The sequence below is a fragment of the Physeter macrocephalus genome, chromosome 11 (genome assembly GCF_002837175.3).
Source record: "Physeter macrocephalus isolate SW-GA chromosome 11, ASM283717v5, whole genome shotgun sequence".
NCBI classification, from domain to species: domain Eukaryota; kingdom Metazoa; phylum Chordata; class Mammalia; order Artiodactyla; family Physeteridae; genus Physeter; species Physeter macrocephalus.
In genome coordinates, this window is record NC_041224.1 from 114,747,084 (window position 1) to 114,763,861 (window position 16,778).

General features: G+C 36.7%; 1 protein-coding gene across 4 annotated transcripts in view; it reads right to left on the minus strand.

The window, feature by feature from the left end:
• Window positions 1-16,778, minus strand: part of HEATR5A (HEAT repeat containing 5A) — a 115,151-nt gene that overhangs the window by 89,987 nt on the left and 8,386 nt on the right. For all 4 annotated transcript variants that reach the window (XM_028495673.2, XM_028495674.2, XM_028495672.2 and 1 more), the window contains exons 2-3: window positions 2,947-3,147; window positions 1,454-1,665 (exon numbers count right to left, since the gene is read on the minus strand). In XM_028495673.2, coding sequence (XP_028351474.1) covers window positions 1,454-1,665; window positions 2,947-3,072 — 338 coding nt within the window. In that variant the 5' untranslated portion in view covers window positions 3,073-3,147. The remainder of the gene's footprint in view (window positions 1-1,453; window positions 1,666-2,946; window positions 3,148-16,778) is intronic.

Below are 16,778 nucleotides of genomic sequence, written 5' to 3' on the forward strand. Positions count from 1 at the left end.
AATGAAAAAACAGGAATAAAAGGATCTTAGCACATGTAAAGATGACTACTTAATTTTACTTTTAAAGGATAAAATTTCCCAGAATCTATTCCACTGTTAAATCCTAAGGAATGACACTTAGGTGAGTAACAAATAATTACATTTTCAATACAAGAATTTTAAAAAGATATATCTTCAACTAATCTAAATCTCAGCCCAAAGATTCTATCCCCTCAAATTTTTTACAAAACAATTTTTAATAGAACTAAGCTTCATATATCAGATAATCAGAGATGGTCTTAAAGATAAAAGAGAAAGAACAATGTTTTCATCAAGTCTGAAAACTTTATGGGAAAATACATTCTACTATAAGCTAAAAATTAAATAAACAAAAATTTCTATAACATTAGTACTATGCAACCATACATGGCAAATTGCCTTCTCTAAAAAACAGGTGATAAAATGAACTGAGTCCTACGGAGAAAGAAACTAACTTGTTCTTTTAGGATCTTAGAAGAATATTTTTCTATATATTTACTATTAATTTTCACTACTAAGAACTAATAAACTAAAAGAGCATACAAAACGTGAAGAATTTAAAATACTTGTGCCTTAAACACTCAACTGCTAAAATTTTTTTAAATTAAATTTTATTTATTTATTTTTATTTATTTATTTGGCTGCACCGGGTCTTAGTTTTGGCACATGGGATCTTCGTTGCAGTATGAGGGATCTAGTTCCCTGACCAGGGATCGAACCCGGGCCGCCTGCATTGGGAGCACGGAGTTTTAACCACTGGACCACCAGGGAAGTCCCTCAACTGCTAAAATTTTTATCAGACAGTTTTGATCCCCAAATCTAAGCTTCAAATGTCTAAAGCATTTTTTAAAAGAACTGTTTCTCAGTCTATGGGAAAATATTAGATCTTTCTGAAAGTTAGATTCTTTAAAAAATGAGTAAAACAATTTGTATTCAGTTTCATAATAATTATCAAGTAGTTTGGGTTCTTTTTTTTTTTTAATATATATATTTTTATTTTTGACTGCACTGGGTCTTCGTTGCTGCGCGTGGGCTTTCTCTAGTTGCGGCGAGCAGGGGCTATCCTGTTTGCAGTCCGCGAGCTTCTCATTGAGGTGGCTTCTCTTGTTGTAGAGCACGGGCTCTAGGCATGCAGGCTTCAGGAGTTGTGGCATGTGGGCTCAGTAGTTGTGGTGCATGGGCTTAGTTGCTCCGTGGCATGTGGGATCTTCCAGGACCAGGGATTGAACTCGGGTCACCTGCACTGGCAGGTGGATCCTTAACCACTGCATCACCACGGAAGTCCAGGGGTTCTTTTTCTTAAAGACTTATTTTACTGAACTACAGATGATGAACAACGTTGTGTTAATTTCTACTGTACAGCAAAGTTTGGGTTCTATAAAAATGATACAACAAAGAAGAACTCTTTTATGTTCAGTGTTAACATTTAACTTACAGTTTAGTGGGAAGATAACTTGGAGAATCATCTTTGCTTCGAATAAGATCATTACATTTATCGATTGTCTCATAAACAGAGAATGTGTCTCCAATACTATAAAGAATGGCTAGATTCTTAGCAAGGAGTTTGCGAGTAGGAGGCCCTGGGGAGCTGTTCAACAAAGACAGGAGCTGTTCCACAAGAGTTTTCTGTTTCTCCCTTACATCACTCTAGAAAAGAAGGTAACAAAGATAATTCAAGTCAACATAATTACACATAATCCTCTAATATGATTTTTCTTTCATATAATTAAGAACTAACTAAAAGCCTCTAGAAAAATGCAAAATTATTTTGATTAAATAGTACAAATAAGTTGGTGGCATGGTTATTACACCTCATGAACAGGTAGTTTGTTGCCCTGCTGATATCTCCAAAAAATAAAATTCTGGACCACAATATACTGGAGTCTTTGTGAACAAAGACAAGGGTTCTATTTTTTCTATGTCCTTCTTCTTAGGTTTGAAAGGTAGAGCAAATTTATATCTTAACTAGAGCTTCTTAGTTCTTAAGTCTCTGCCCAATATATATCTGCATCAATAAGCAGCAACCTAAAACCTATCACCAAAGCTGATCTTGTAATGGTTACCTGTTTTACTCAGATCATTTTCTAAGTTTAGTGCAATTTTCTTTTTGCGAGCTTCTCCATCTAAATGCCGATAGTGTGACTCCATTTTACTTGTCTACGCTCTGAAAAAGGAGTACAGAATATCATCACAGTGGTAATGGTATTCATGTGCTCCCTGAGGCCTAAACTTCCACAATAAAGTATGTTAATTTAGTGTATGGATTTTTGTCATTTGTTAAATTCTAAATGTCTCCATGAGTAGTGTCTTTGCACCATTTTTGCATTACATAGGGTGCTGTCATTCTGTAGAATATCCTTACTTTTAGGAGATGTATGCAAAAGTATTAGAAGTAAAGGAGCAACGCACATGGCTCTGTACATCAGTTAAACATGGCAAAATGTTAACAACTGCCGAATGCTGGTAAAGGGTATGAGTGATTAGTCTTCACTTTCTGGTAGCCATTTCATAAACTTTTAAAAGGGAATATGTTTACTCAAAGACTCCTCAATTCTCACTCCCCTTAAAGAGTTCACACTTTTTTTAAAAGTGAAACTCCCATCACATTATTTAGCGCTATACTGCACCAGGATGTCATGCATGTGGAGTGACACAAGGTACAGAAGACAATGATAATGAAATCTAACACAATGTGCTCTGTAGTTAGTTTTTAATATATTTGAAAGTAATACTACAAATACTGGCTAATTTCTTCCTGCTCTTTTGAACAGAAGAAACCTATTTCAATATAAAGTCTTACTAAGGTCTAACCTTCGAAAGCTAATTTAGGTTATACTGGACAGAACTAGAAAATCAAATCAAAGGAACTTAAACATTATCTGGCACATAAAAAAAACCTCAAAAAACAGTTTTTGCAATTTTACTCACCCTGCTGGTTGCCAGCAAGAGCTTCTCCAAATATCTCAACCAATCAAAAATAAACTCTGCCTTCTGAACTTCACCCAGTTGATTGTATGCTTCTTCATTCAGCAGTAAGCTATGAGCTAATTCCATTCCTTGCAGAAAATTCTCCTAGCTGGTCACGATTCTTCTCATTAAACTTCAGTCAATATACCTAAGGAAAAAAACCTATAATAGAGGAAAATAATACTTTAAAAGGAGGGTGAAAAGGAACACACTCATAATACCGGAAATCTTCCACAGAAAAGCACAAAGCATAAATAAATGGAGACATCTTTTGTAACAGCTCTAGGGTGAAACTGGGAAAATCCCAATAGTAAACCCTAGTTAACACTGACACAAAACCCCTTTTTTAGAGAGCAGATAGGAAAACAGAGTAGGATTATTGACATTCACATGCAAAAAGTTGCTAAACAGAAGAGACGTTCCATTAAAATTTTGAAAATTTTAAGGTTAGACTACTCAAGATTTTCAGTTTTCTCTGTAGCATAAGCACCTTTTTACTAAAATGGGTCATGGGTACATATTAACAAATGACCAAATATCCAGACCTCCTGCTGAAATTCTATAGTAAAGCTTGATGTCTCCCTGGATCTTTACCTCCATAAATAACCTGTCATTTACCTGGAGATTCAAGCCAGGAGCAGAGGGACTTACTCCCATTAAAATCTGTTCTCCTGGGCTTCCCTGGTGGCGCAGTGGTTGAGAGTCCTCCTGCCAATGCAGGGGACACGAGTTCGTGCCCCGGGTTCTTGCCCCGGTCCGGGAAGATCCCACATGCCGCGGAGGGGCTAGGCCCGTGAGCCATGGCCGCTGAGACTGCACATCCAGAGCCTGTGCTCCGCAAAATCTGTTCTCCCAAGCTAACAAAGACACTGCCTGAGGCTAGGAGTTTGGGAAAAGAGTCCCATCCCAACCAGTATAGATAGTCTCCTTATCTCTGGGAGCCTTGTTGTGAAAGCAAACTCATGTTTCTGAAGGCACTTGCATGGATGTTGTCCAGGGATTATAGCAATAAAGATCATGTCTGCTCTGACCCAGATCCAATGTAGCCTTTACTTCTGTTGCAGGAAATAATCAACATAAGACAGAGGAGGTTTTGTTTTGTTTCAGATTCATGATCATCTCCTGGGTACACTCTAGTTCCTGTGTTGCTTATATACAACACATAAGCATGTGTGCACAATACATACACACTCATACACAAATCTATAAGATGGCATTTGTGGTTATGGAATTTTTTATTTCTAGGTGCATGCCCAAGTATATGGCAGTAAAACAGCATGATGTTTGTAACTCATTTTCAAATGGTTAAGTACATCAATGAATTAGCCATAAAATATGGCAAAATGTTAACAGTTGAATGTTGGTAGTGGGTATGTGAGTAATCATTTTACTGTTCTTCAATTTTTCTGTATTTTTAAAAAGATCACAATAAAAAGTTGGAAAAATTATTTAAGCAGAGAAATTTTTTAAAAAACATAAGCTGGCTTTAAAAAAATTCATTACTACTACTTACAGGAGTAACAGCTGTCATCAAGAACATTAAAATAACAGAGACAGCACCATATACATATAAGATGGATACTCTTATTCACTGATGTATCAAAAATAAATTTGATACCTTATAAATAAAACTCCAAGCTAAACAGCAGGTAATTGGAACTGCACAGAAATACAGACAGAATGCTACAGGTAATTAAACTAAACCAAATAAAATACATAGCTCATATTCCCCTAAATAAATCTCAATCTTTTGTAGAGAAGCCAGCAAGATGTATTAGAAAATCAGATGGGAGAGACAATGGGAAGGCTTTTCTTTCCTTCATTTTTTTCTCCAAGAAAGTTTATGGGTATAAAATTACCTAGAGTATCACATCATCATTATTGTTAAATAACTAAAAGAGCCCCTTTAAAAGACAGTAGTTGCAAACTGGTACACTGTTGGCTAAATTTGGCCTGCAATGTACGTACTAGGGAAAAAAATTAGTTACTAACATTTAAACACAAGATTTTACACAAAAATCTGGGTCCATATCCCATACAGCAATGAATGACGGAATCTAAGAGGGGCAAGGACTCTCCATCAGGCACAGTCGCCAGCTGGACTGCCTCATTCATTTACATTATTTGCCAACTTCTATGGGTATTCAAGTTTTCAACCCCTACTCTTTACCTTACTTTCGTCCTCTGGCTTGGGTTAATATCCTATATTCTCACTATGACGCTGCCCCAGAGGCCAAAAGACAGCTTTGATCACCACTGTCTTCTCAAACCTATGTGCTGCTTTTAGCCATCTCGGCTGTCCCCCCCTAATTAGTCCTGCCCGCACGCCCAGTGCCACCCATGACCTGGCACCAACTGCCCTCAAAAGAAAACAGAAGCGCACATTAGATTATTTTCATAAACGTCAATTTTGAGGAACAAGAACAATATAAACAACCATGCTAACAAATTTACTTTTATAAAGATAAAGTAAATTTTAGCTTGTTTAAAAAACCCTCCTTTCCTTTCTTAAATTATCGAAGTGAACTGACCAAAATACATACAATTAAGGATAAAGTTAATAAATGTTACAGAAATAATTTCCAGAAGAAAGCTACTAAGTATACCGAAGGTGAAAAGCAAGTTTGCACTCAGTATCTACGATTGTGAGAGGAAAAAAAAACCCTGAGTATCATAGAGAAAACTTCTTATAACCACCAGGGCAACTCAAAATCTCAAGAATCAAATTACCCTTTTTAGAGGTCATTAGGACTGCTCAAGAGACATTTTTTTCCTTAGGCAGCAGCAATATTGTGGTGTAAAATGATCTATCAAGAAGCAAAATAGCTAACACAATGCAATAATAAATAATTCAGTAAAAGGTTGAGATCATAAGCAGGGCATAAAGTTATCTACAATGCCCTCAATACATTCCTCATATAAATCACTCCTAAAAGAAGCAGACAATTCACACTGGTAATCCCACATCTAAACCCCCAAATCTAAAATGCACCTGTGATCTCCACATACCTATCATCAATGAGACAAGCAAATGCATTTTGCAAATAACAGATGCTCCTGCTCTAACCTATAGTTTCACTTTAGGATGATGAATACAAACGTAGTCAATCTACTGTTATGTTTTAATCTGACCACAACCCTATGGCTATATATACCTGAAGGATGCTTATTTTTCTAGTTTTTCTCTTATTTTCCATTTTTATGTTTGTTGAGATTACAAAGGGATTAGTTTATTAAAAGTGAACATATATATCAATATATTTTTCAAGGTACAGTTATGCTACTTGAAAAAAAGATTCCATCAAACTGTTGTGTGCCAACTGTAATGCCAGCTATTATTTTTGACAGAAACTAATTATTTATTGATCACTTATTATAGTCCAGGCACTACTCCAAGCGCTTTACATTTTCTTGAATAACTAATTCGCAAAACTGTCCTTGGGTAGCTATTTTTATTAGCACTATTTTAAGATGAGGACATTGAGGCACACAGAAGTTGAGTAGCTTTCCTAAGGTCACACAGAACCTGGTCATACACTTCAGCAATCTGACTCTAGATATATGTGCTTTAACCACTAGATACTATGCTGCCACCCTTTTATCCAATCAAGCCTGTCAAACACCCTGAAGCCAGGCATTTTATTTATTCATTCATTCATTTTTATTGAAATACAGTTGATGTGCAATATTATGTTAGTTTCAAGTGTACTACATAATGATTTGACATTTGCAAACATGAAATAATCACCATATCTATATAGGGTTTACAGAACTATTTTGGGAACATATGCTGAAGTTTATGCAGGGGGGAATAAGTCTCCCTAATCTTTTTGGTCATTTTAGTTTTTTAAAATGATTATATCATTTTGAAGAGAGAAAAGAGAAAAAAATTCACAAACAATCAAAGAAAACGTCAAACACAAAATAAGATAGGTTTGTCGAATTGGTTTGTTGTTTTTTTTTTCTTTCCAGAGCATTAAAAGACCAATTTACAAAATGAATAAGCCACTCAGCAGTAAATGGAACTAATTCCAGAATGGATCAGGCAGTTAAAGTTTTGGAATCTGTCTCATACTTAAATTTAAATTACTTTTCTTTGACTCTCAACTCACGTCTCTAAAAGACATCACAACAGCTTCAACTTAGCCTCCAGTCTTTAGCTTCTCAGTTTTGTTCAAAAAGCATACAGTAAAACAAACAAAAAAACCTCTCAAGAATCTCCCATACTTCAGGTACATACATAAATCTTTTTAAAATTTATACCTTTCAACAAACAAAACAAAACAAAAACCCAAAACAGTAATTAGCTTGTTGGGGAAGAAGGAAACTTTCCTCTACCCTTTTTTTCTGGATGGTCTAAGATTAAATTGACATGAGACAGATAAACAGGAGAAAAATTTAATTCTGGACATACAGGAACCCCATACACAAGAGGGTCAAAGACCCCAGATACATGAAATGTTGAAAGAAAGAAAGGTAAAATAAGGTATTATGCCATTCTAAGCTAAGGAATGGGACAGTGGCCTGGGGCTTCGAAGGGCAGGAAGAGTCATTCACAGGACGATTAAGAAGAGTAGATGTTTGGTAACTAGATGTTTGCTCTGACATAGAGATGGGTCTACTAGATAAAAATTACCTCCAGTAATAACTCTTTTCTGGGAAAACTCCCAAATTTAAATTCTTCTAAGTAGTTATGGGAGGGGCAATATTTTCTCTTGAACCCACAGCATCTCGACTGCCTTTAGTTCAAAACAATCCTCATGCAAAAGTGACACACTTTGGGCAGCTCGTTCTGAATCCCAAGATTTAATCTAGAAAGAAGATGGATAATTCTTTACTGACCTATTATTCCCTATGACCTGCGATTCAGGCTTTGCAAAATTATAGGTTACAAAATAGGAACTCACAAGTTACACAGAGCATTAGGTCATAATTAAGATGTTGCCTAAGGAAGGCTACCCTTGGTAGAAAGAAAATGAGGTCTTTCTGTTACTGTACTTTAAATATCCCTAGGCACAGTCTTAAAGTTGGTTTGCTGACACACTGTATTTCACTGGTTGTAGGATAAAATGAATATTGAAGCAAATCACTTATAATTCTAGAGTTAATAGTTTCATCTTAATGATTTTAAAATCCTGTCTGTATTCCACTTTTGAATCTGAAATACCTTGCTTCTTCCTACAATAAACTATTTCAAAATTCACCTTAAAAAAAAAGCCTTCCTTCAGGAAGCCTTTCATGATTATACTGTCTTCTCTTGGTATAGCACTTTTTCCATTATTATAGTTATACTTCATAAAATGTTTGGCTTCTCTAGCCATCATTTAAATTGTGAGATGCTCCTGTTATTTTTCCAAATCATGATTCAAAAATGTTAACAATGATTATTAGAGTAGTAGCATTATGGGTAATGCTATCTTCTCTAGTCTCCAAATTTTTAATGATTTAAAAACTTTTAAAATGAAACCCTTAGAAACCAATAAATAAACTAAACTTCCGTTAGATTCCTAACTTTTATAATCCATAATACCATTTGTTAGCATCATCTTGGTAACATCACAAGTGGGAAGGACAAATGTACTGCCTGCTATAGTTCAAGGCAATGCCTTTCACTTTCCAAACAGATTTCCAAATCACAAATTGACAACAGTAGCTATTACTCACTGAGCCAGGAACTTTTAGGTGCTTAATTTATATCACCTCTAATCATCACAAGGAAGAAAGCAAGGAAGGCATTACTCGTCCCCATTTTATGGAAGAAAAAACTTACATGACAATAAACAGTAGAGCTGAAAATAAACCCAGGTCTCTTTGGCAACAAAGCTCATTCTCCTTCCTCAATGCTAGGAAGCCCTTCCACAGGGGGAAAAAAGGAAAAACAGAATTTTTGATATTAAGATGTAAGAGACAAAAAGTGTGGAATAAACAGGGCATGGCGGTGAGGGGGTTGGCATTACTTTATATTTGGGCTCGTTCTCTCCTTATTTCCCCCTACACCTTTTTTTTTTTTTTAAACATCTTTATTGGAGTATAATTGCTTTGCAATGGTGTGTTAGTTTCTGCTTTATAACAAAGTGAATCAGTTATACATATACACATGTTCCCATATCTCTTCCCGCCTACGTCTCCCTCCCTCCCACCCTCCCCATCCCACCCCTCTAGGCGGTCACAAACCACCTAGCTGATCTCCCTGTGCTACGCGGCTGCTTCCCACTATCCACTTTACGCTTGGTAGTGTATATATGTCCATGCCACTCTCTCACCTCGTCACAGCCTACCCCTACCCCTCCCCATACCCTCAGGTCCATGCTCTAGTAGGTCTGTGTCTTTACTCCCATCTTACCCCTCGGTTCTTCATGACCTTTTTTTTTAGATACCATATATATGTGTTAGCATACGGTATTTGTTTTTCTCTTTCTGACTTACTTCACTCTGTATGACAGACTCTAGGTCCATCCACCTCACTACAAATAACTCAAATTTCGTTTCTTTTTATGGCTGAGTAATATTCCATTGTGTATATGTGCCACATCTTTATCCATTCATCTGTCAATGGATACTTAGGTTGCTTCCATGTCCTGGCTATTGTTAAGAGAGCTGCAATGAAATTGTGGTTCATGACTCATTTTGAATTATGGTTTTCTCAGGGTATATGCCCAGTAGTAGTATTGCTGGGTCGTATGGTAGTTCTATTTTTAGTTTTTTAAGGAATCTCCATACTGTTCTCCATAGTGCCTATATCAATTTACAGTCCCACCAACAGTGCAGGAGGGTTCCCTTTTCTCCACACCCTCTCCAGCATTTATTGTTTGTAGAGTTTTTGATGATGGCCTCTGGCTGCTTTTAAAAAATACTGAAGTTGAGCCTAAACCAACTTAATCGGAATCTCTGGAGGCTGGGGTGCTGTGACAAATCGATTTTTCATTTAATCTTCACATCACCATTATAAAATGGAGACCAGGGGTAGGCTGCAGCTCCACTCACCACCGAAGTCATCCCTCTGCTGGCCAGTCACCCCTGATTTTCCAGGAGGAAAATCACGTCCAAGTTTTGGAGCAATGGCTTGTAAGAAGCCCACACCCTGTTTCCTTCTGATTTTGAGTTCATTTTGTTGTCCTTGGAAAAGGCTGTTTTTCTTTAACTAAAAATAACCAAAACACTTAAAACAACCCCAAAAAACTAGCACTATTAATTTATAAGTAAAGAATGATGAGACTAGATAATATAGATAATTTTAATAGCTGATTAGTGTCCCCTACTCTCTTATAATTCATCTATTAAATTAGGTAAGAAAAAGTTTAACTTGATTATTATTTTTAGATAAGCCCATAGCAACTGAAACTGCTTTAGAAAATAGCAGGAATACGACAATGAAATTCAAATCTATGATATCAGTGTTTGACATGAATTTAGTCTTTCTAGTTCTCTGTAATAACCCTAAAAATAAATTAGTTATCCATTAGTTAATACTTTAAAATGTTAAGTGTATAATATTGATTTAAGCTTAGTAAGAATTTTATTTAGCTGGGTGATTCAAAATTATATGTACTTTAAATCTAAATATTATAAATATAAAAATTTCATAGCCAATACTGAGATTTTAGAAAAGCTGATAAATTCATAGTGACAGTACAAACAGACTCCACTCTTTTGGAAAATATAAAGAAGCCACAGAAATATCAAAACCATTTGTCAAAAGCATCAGCTTTTGAAAATTCATGCCAGAGAAAGAAAAAGGAAAATATCAGAAGCATAAGTGTTGATTACAGCACTAAGAAAAGCGAAAACTGAAAATCTGAAAGTCCAACATTAGAGAAATGGTTAACTTAAGTTTGACATTTTCAAAGAGTATTAGGCTCTTATTAAAAATTATAATTATGGAAACTATAAATACATAAATCTTAAAGGTCGAGGGTGTGCCATAGGTAAAGCAGTGTTTCCTAAAGAGCGTTTTATAGAACAATAGTGCCAAAGAATGAGGAACTGAGGATAAATGTTGTGTGTGAGGGAGCGGAATCCAAATCCAAATCATTTTGCGAAATGCCAAGTTGGCAGTTTTCCTTCCTACAGAGGGTCCCCACACATGTAATATGGTAATGTGCACTACGTATTGCCAGGAGGGCGTGTGTGTGTGTGTGTGTGTGTGTGTGTATACACACACATACAATATATATTGGGTGGGCCAAAAAGTGCCTTCAGTTTTTTAAGTAAAAATAAAAGACACACTTCATTTTCACCAAGAACTTCATTGAAAAATGTATTCACCCTTTTGTTCCACTACCTTCTGCCATTTTTCAGGCAACTTCATAATTCTATCTTCTCAAAACCTATGTTTTTGAGAAAAGAACTGTTCCAGGTGCATTTTTTTTTTTTTTTTGCGGTACGCGGGCCTCTCATTGTTGTGGCCTCTCCCGTTGCGGAGGACAGGCTCCAGACTCCTGCATTGGCAAGCGGACTCTCAACCACTGCGCCACCAGGGAAGCCCCGGGTGCATTTTACAGTCTTCCAGGGAACTGAAATTTTTTCCAATAAGAGAATTTTGCAAAGACCGAAATAAATGGAAATTCGAAAGTGCAATATCTGGTGAATACGGCAGATGAATCAGAACTTCCCAGCCAAGCTGTACAGTTTTTGCCTGGTCATCAAAGAAACATGCGGTCTTGCGTTATCCTGATGGACGATGATGTGTTTTCTGTTGACTAATTCCGAATGCTTTCTGTTGAGTGCCGCTTTCAGGTGGTCTAATTGGGAGCAGTACTTGTTAGAATTAATCGTTTAGTTTTACAGAAGGAGCTCATAATAGAGCACTCCCTTCCAATCCCACCATATACACATCACCTTCTTTGGATGAAGACCAGCCATTGGTGTGGTTGGTAGTGGTTCACTTTGCTTGCGCCACGATCTCTTCTGTTCCACATTGTTGTACAGTATCCACTTTTCATCTCCCATCACAATTTGTTTTAAAAACGGAACGTTTTCATTACATTTCAGCAGAGAATCGCATGTGGAAATATGGTCAAGAAGGTATTTTTGGCTTAAATTATGTGGAACCCAAACATCAAAGTGATTCACATAACCAAGATGGTGCAAATGATTTTCAACGCTTGATTTGGATATTTTGAGTATGGCAGCTATCTCCCGCCTCGTATAAGGTTGATGGTTCTCAATTAATGTCTCGATTTGATCATTATAGCAACTTCAACTGGTTTACCCAACTGTGGAGCATCATCCAGCAAGAAATGTCCAGCATGAAACTTCGCAAACCACTTCTGACATGTTCAATCAGTCACAGCACCTTCTCCACACACTGCACAAATCTTTTTTTGTTTCAGTTGTGTTTTTACCTTTCTTGAAATAATAAAGCATAATATGCAAAAAATGTTGCTGTTTTTCTTCCATCTTCAATATTAAAATGGCTACACAAAAATTCACCAATTTTATTGTCTTTTATTATTTTATTATATTTTTAAATAGATCTTTATTGGAGTATAATTGCTTCACAATACCGTTAGTTTCTGTTGTACAACAAAGTGAATCAGCCATATGCACACATACGTCCCCATATCCCCTCCCTTTTGAGTCCCCCTCTGATCCTCTGTATCCCACCCCTCTAGGTCATGGAAAAGCACCCAGCTAATCTCCCTGTTCTATGCTGCTGCTTCCCACTAGCTAACTATTTTACATTTGGTGGTGTATATATGTCGATGCTACTCTCACTTCTCCCCAGCTTCCCCCTCTCACCCCATGTCCTCAAGTCCATTCTCTATGTCTACATCTTTATTCCTGGCCTGCAACTAGGTTCATCAGTACCATTTTTTTAAGATTCCACATATATGCGTTAGCATATGGTATTTGCTTTTCTCTTTCTGACTTACTTCACTCTGTATAACAGACTCTAGGTCCATCCACCTCACTACAAATAACTCAATTGCGTTTCTCTTCATGGCTGAGTAATATTCCATTGTATATATGTGCCACATCTTCTTTATCCATTCATCTGTCAGTGGACATTTAGGTTGCTTCCATGTCCTGGCTATTGTAAATAGTGCTGCAATGAACACTGCGGTACATAACTCTTTTTGAATTACGGTTTTCTCAGGGTATATGCCCAGTAGTGGGATTGCTGGGTCATGTGGTAGTTCTATTTTTAGCTTTTTAAAGACCATCCATACTGTTTTCCATAGTGGTTGTAACAATTTACATTCCTACCAACAGTGCAGGAGGGTTCCCTTTTCACCACACCCTTTCCAGCATTTACTGTTTCTATATTTTTTGATAATGGCCATTTGACCAGTGTGAGGTGATACCTCATTGTAGTTTTGATTTGCATTTCTCTGTATCAGTTTACATTCCCACCAACAGTGCAAGAGGGTTCTCTATTCTTCACACCCTATCCAGCATTTACTCTTTGTAGATTTTTTGATGATGGCCATTCTGACCCATCTGAGGTGATACTTCATCGTGGTTTTGATTTGCATTTCTCTAATGATTAGTAGGTTGAGCATCCTTTCATGTGCCTCTTGCCCGTCTGTATGTCTTCCTTGGTGAAATGTCTATTTAGGTCTTCCACCCATTTTTTAACTAGATTGTTTGTTTTTTTGATATTGAGCTCCATAAACTGTTTGTATATTTTGGAGATTAATCCCTTATTGTTTCATTTGCAAATATTTTCTCCCATTCTGAGGGTTGTCTTTTTGTCTTGTTTATGGTTTCCTTTGCTGTGCAGAAGCTTTTAAGTTTAATTAAGTCCCATTTGCTTTTGTTTTTATTTCCGTTACTCTAGGAGGTGGGTCAAAAAAGATCTTGCTGTGGTTTATGTCAAAGAGTGTTTTTCCTATGTTTTCCTCTAAGAGTTTTATAGCATTTGGTCTTACTTTAAGTCTTTAATCCATCTGGAGTTTACTTTTGTGTATGGTGTTAGGTAGTGTTCTAATTTCATTCTTTAACATGTAGCTGTCCGTTTTTCCCAGCATCACTTATTGAAGAGGCTGTCTTTTCTCCATTGTATGTTCTTGCCTCCTTTGTCGTAAATTAGATACCCATGTGTGCGTGGGTTTATCCCTGGGTATTCTATCCTGTACCACTGATCTATATTTCTGTTTCTGTGCCAGTACAATACTGTCTTGATTACTGTAGCTTTTTGGTATAGTTTGAAGTCAAGGAGCCTGATTTCTCCAACTCCATTTTTCTTTCTCAAGATTGTGCTTTGGCTATTTGGGGTCTTTTGTGTTTCCATACGAATTGTAAAATTTTTTGTTCTAATTCTGTGAAGAATGCCATTGGTAGTTTGATGTTGATTGCACTGAATCTGCAGACTGCTTTAGGTAGTATAGTCATCTTCACAATATTGATTCTTCCAATCCAAGAACATGGTATATTTCTCCATTTATGTCATCTTTGATTCCTTTCATCAGTGTTTTATAGTTTTCTGAGTACAAGTCTTTCGCCTCCTTCGGCAAGTTTACTCCTCGGTATTTTATTCTTTCTGTTGCAATGGTAAATGGGAGTGTTTCCTTAATTTCTCTCTTTGATTTTTCGTTGTTGGTGTATAGGAATGCCAGAGATTTCTGTGCATTAATTTTGCATCCTGCAACCTTATCAAATTCATTGGTTAGTTCTAGTAGTTTTCTGGTGGTATCTTTAGGATTTTCTATGTATAGTATCATGTCATCTGCAAACAGTGACAGTTTTACTTCTTCTTTTCCAATCTGGATTCCTGGTAAGTCTTTTTTTAAATGCATGCAGATATGACAGCTGTCACATATAATCTAACAAAATTGTTTCAAATGAAGTTAAAGACAACTAAGTGCTACTAGAGCCATCTTACAGAAAAAACTGAACGAATCTTTTGGCCCACCCAATATATATATGGCACTTGATGTTTCTTAACATCTTTTAAGTATGAACCTTTGCCCCACCTTTACCTTTTTCTTTTTTTTCCCAGCTGGGAATCCTGTGAACTCAGTGTTCTATAGTACACAATCTTTAAGTACTTATCATTAAAGACTACTGTAAGTCAAAAAATTTAAAATTCCCTTTCACTTATACTGTGATAGGATTTTTTAAGAAGTAGAAGAATATGTAACAAGTCAATGTCACACTTCTACTTAAAAGTAGCCATTTCTGGGACTTCCCTGGTGGTGCAGTGGTGAAGAATCCACCTGCCAACACAGGGGACATGGGTTTGAGCCCTGGTCCGGGAAGATCCCACATGCTGCAGAGCAACTAAGCCCGTGCGCCACAACTACTGCGCTTGCGCTCTAGAGTCCATGTGCCAAAACTACTGAAGCCTGTGTGCCTAGAGCCCATGCTCCGCAACAAGAGAAGCCACTGCAATGAGAAGCCCGCGCACACAACAAAGAGCAGCCCCCGCTCGCCACAACTAGAGAAAGCCCACACGCAGCAATGAAGACCCAACGCAGCCAAAAATAAATAAATAAAATTTTAAAAAATAATAAATTTATTTAAAAAGTAGCCATTTCTGATTAATATTTTGGATCAAATTATCTAACATTCAGATTCTAAATATAAACAGAATCTTTTCTTTACTACTCCTGGAATATGAGTAAAGAAAAAAATAGTTTTAATTAACCTAGTATATTTAAGATTTATCAGTTCACATAAAAATCTGTGTTATTCATACTTTTAACAAGCTAAAAATGGCTTGTTGCACCATAAATTTTAAAATTTGATTTTTGGATTCTGAATACAAGTCCCATAAAATAAACTTAATCCATGTTTTCTTAAGTCATATGACAAAAGTCTAACTTGCACCATGCCCCAGGCACAGCACTAATACCTTGTTTTACTATATAATGAAAATACATTCAGTGTACCAAGATTCAAACAATATTTCCTGCAAACTTGGTAGAAATGGCAAGAAAGCTGCTTCTCAACACTGCATAATACAAGTCAATAGGAAAGGCAGATACGCTCAACCCCAAAAACTGATGGGGAGCACATCCAATAGGACAGAGAAGCTAGGATGGAATAGGAAAGAAACAGGAGTTATACAGAAATTTATAAGTTGGGGTAAGAAAGGGCCAGAAGTAGGGATGCAGTTTCCTTTGCCTTCCTTTCTTGTTTTTCCAAAGTGCTGCAGATTACCATTAGGGACGAGAAGAATGGCAGAAGCTGGATTCGATGAAGGAGATTGCCAATAGGGGCCCCATTTGATGTCCAGCCCTGGGAATTCTCCTTGCAGATTACAAAAGAGAAAACCTTGAAGGGTAAAAGGAAGTATGGGTGGAGGGAGAGGGGAACTGAGCAGCAGGAACCAACTCTAATAAGGCAATGATAGGAAAAGGAACTAACATTTCTTGAGGATTTACTTACTAGAAACTTTTAATTCACTATCTCATTTAATCTTCATAACACTGAAACTCAGATATTATCATCGTCATTTTACAGATGAGGATAATGAGTTAAGCAATTTGTCCAAGATGAAGATGCTATTTAAGTGGAAGAAAGATTAACGCCTACATCTGTCTAGTTTCAATGTCCATGTTCCTTCAACTACTTTCTACATTCTCTTCATTATAGTCTCTAATCACTGCTATTACTGACAGTTACTGCCACGCCCACTGAAGCATCTAATCTTTATAACTTTGTTCTTTCTTATCACTTCACTCTCCTCTTAGGTCTCCAATACTTTTAGGCTTTTTGATAAAGTGTGAGGTCTACCAGAGACATCAACTTCCAGAGGGCCCTTTCCATCTAGACAGTAAATCAATAAGTACTAACAGTGTTAGGTTAGTCTCTGGCTATTCTTGACAATTTTTATCACTCTTCAT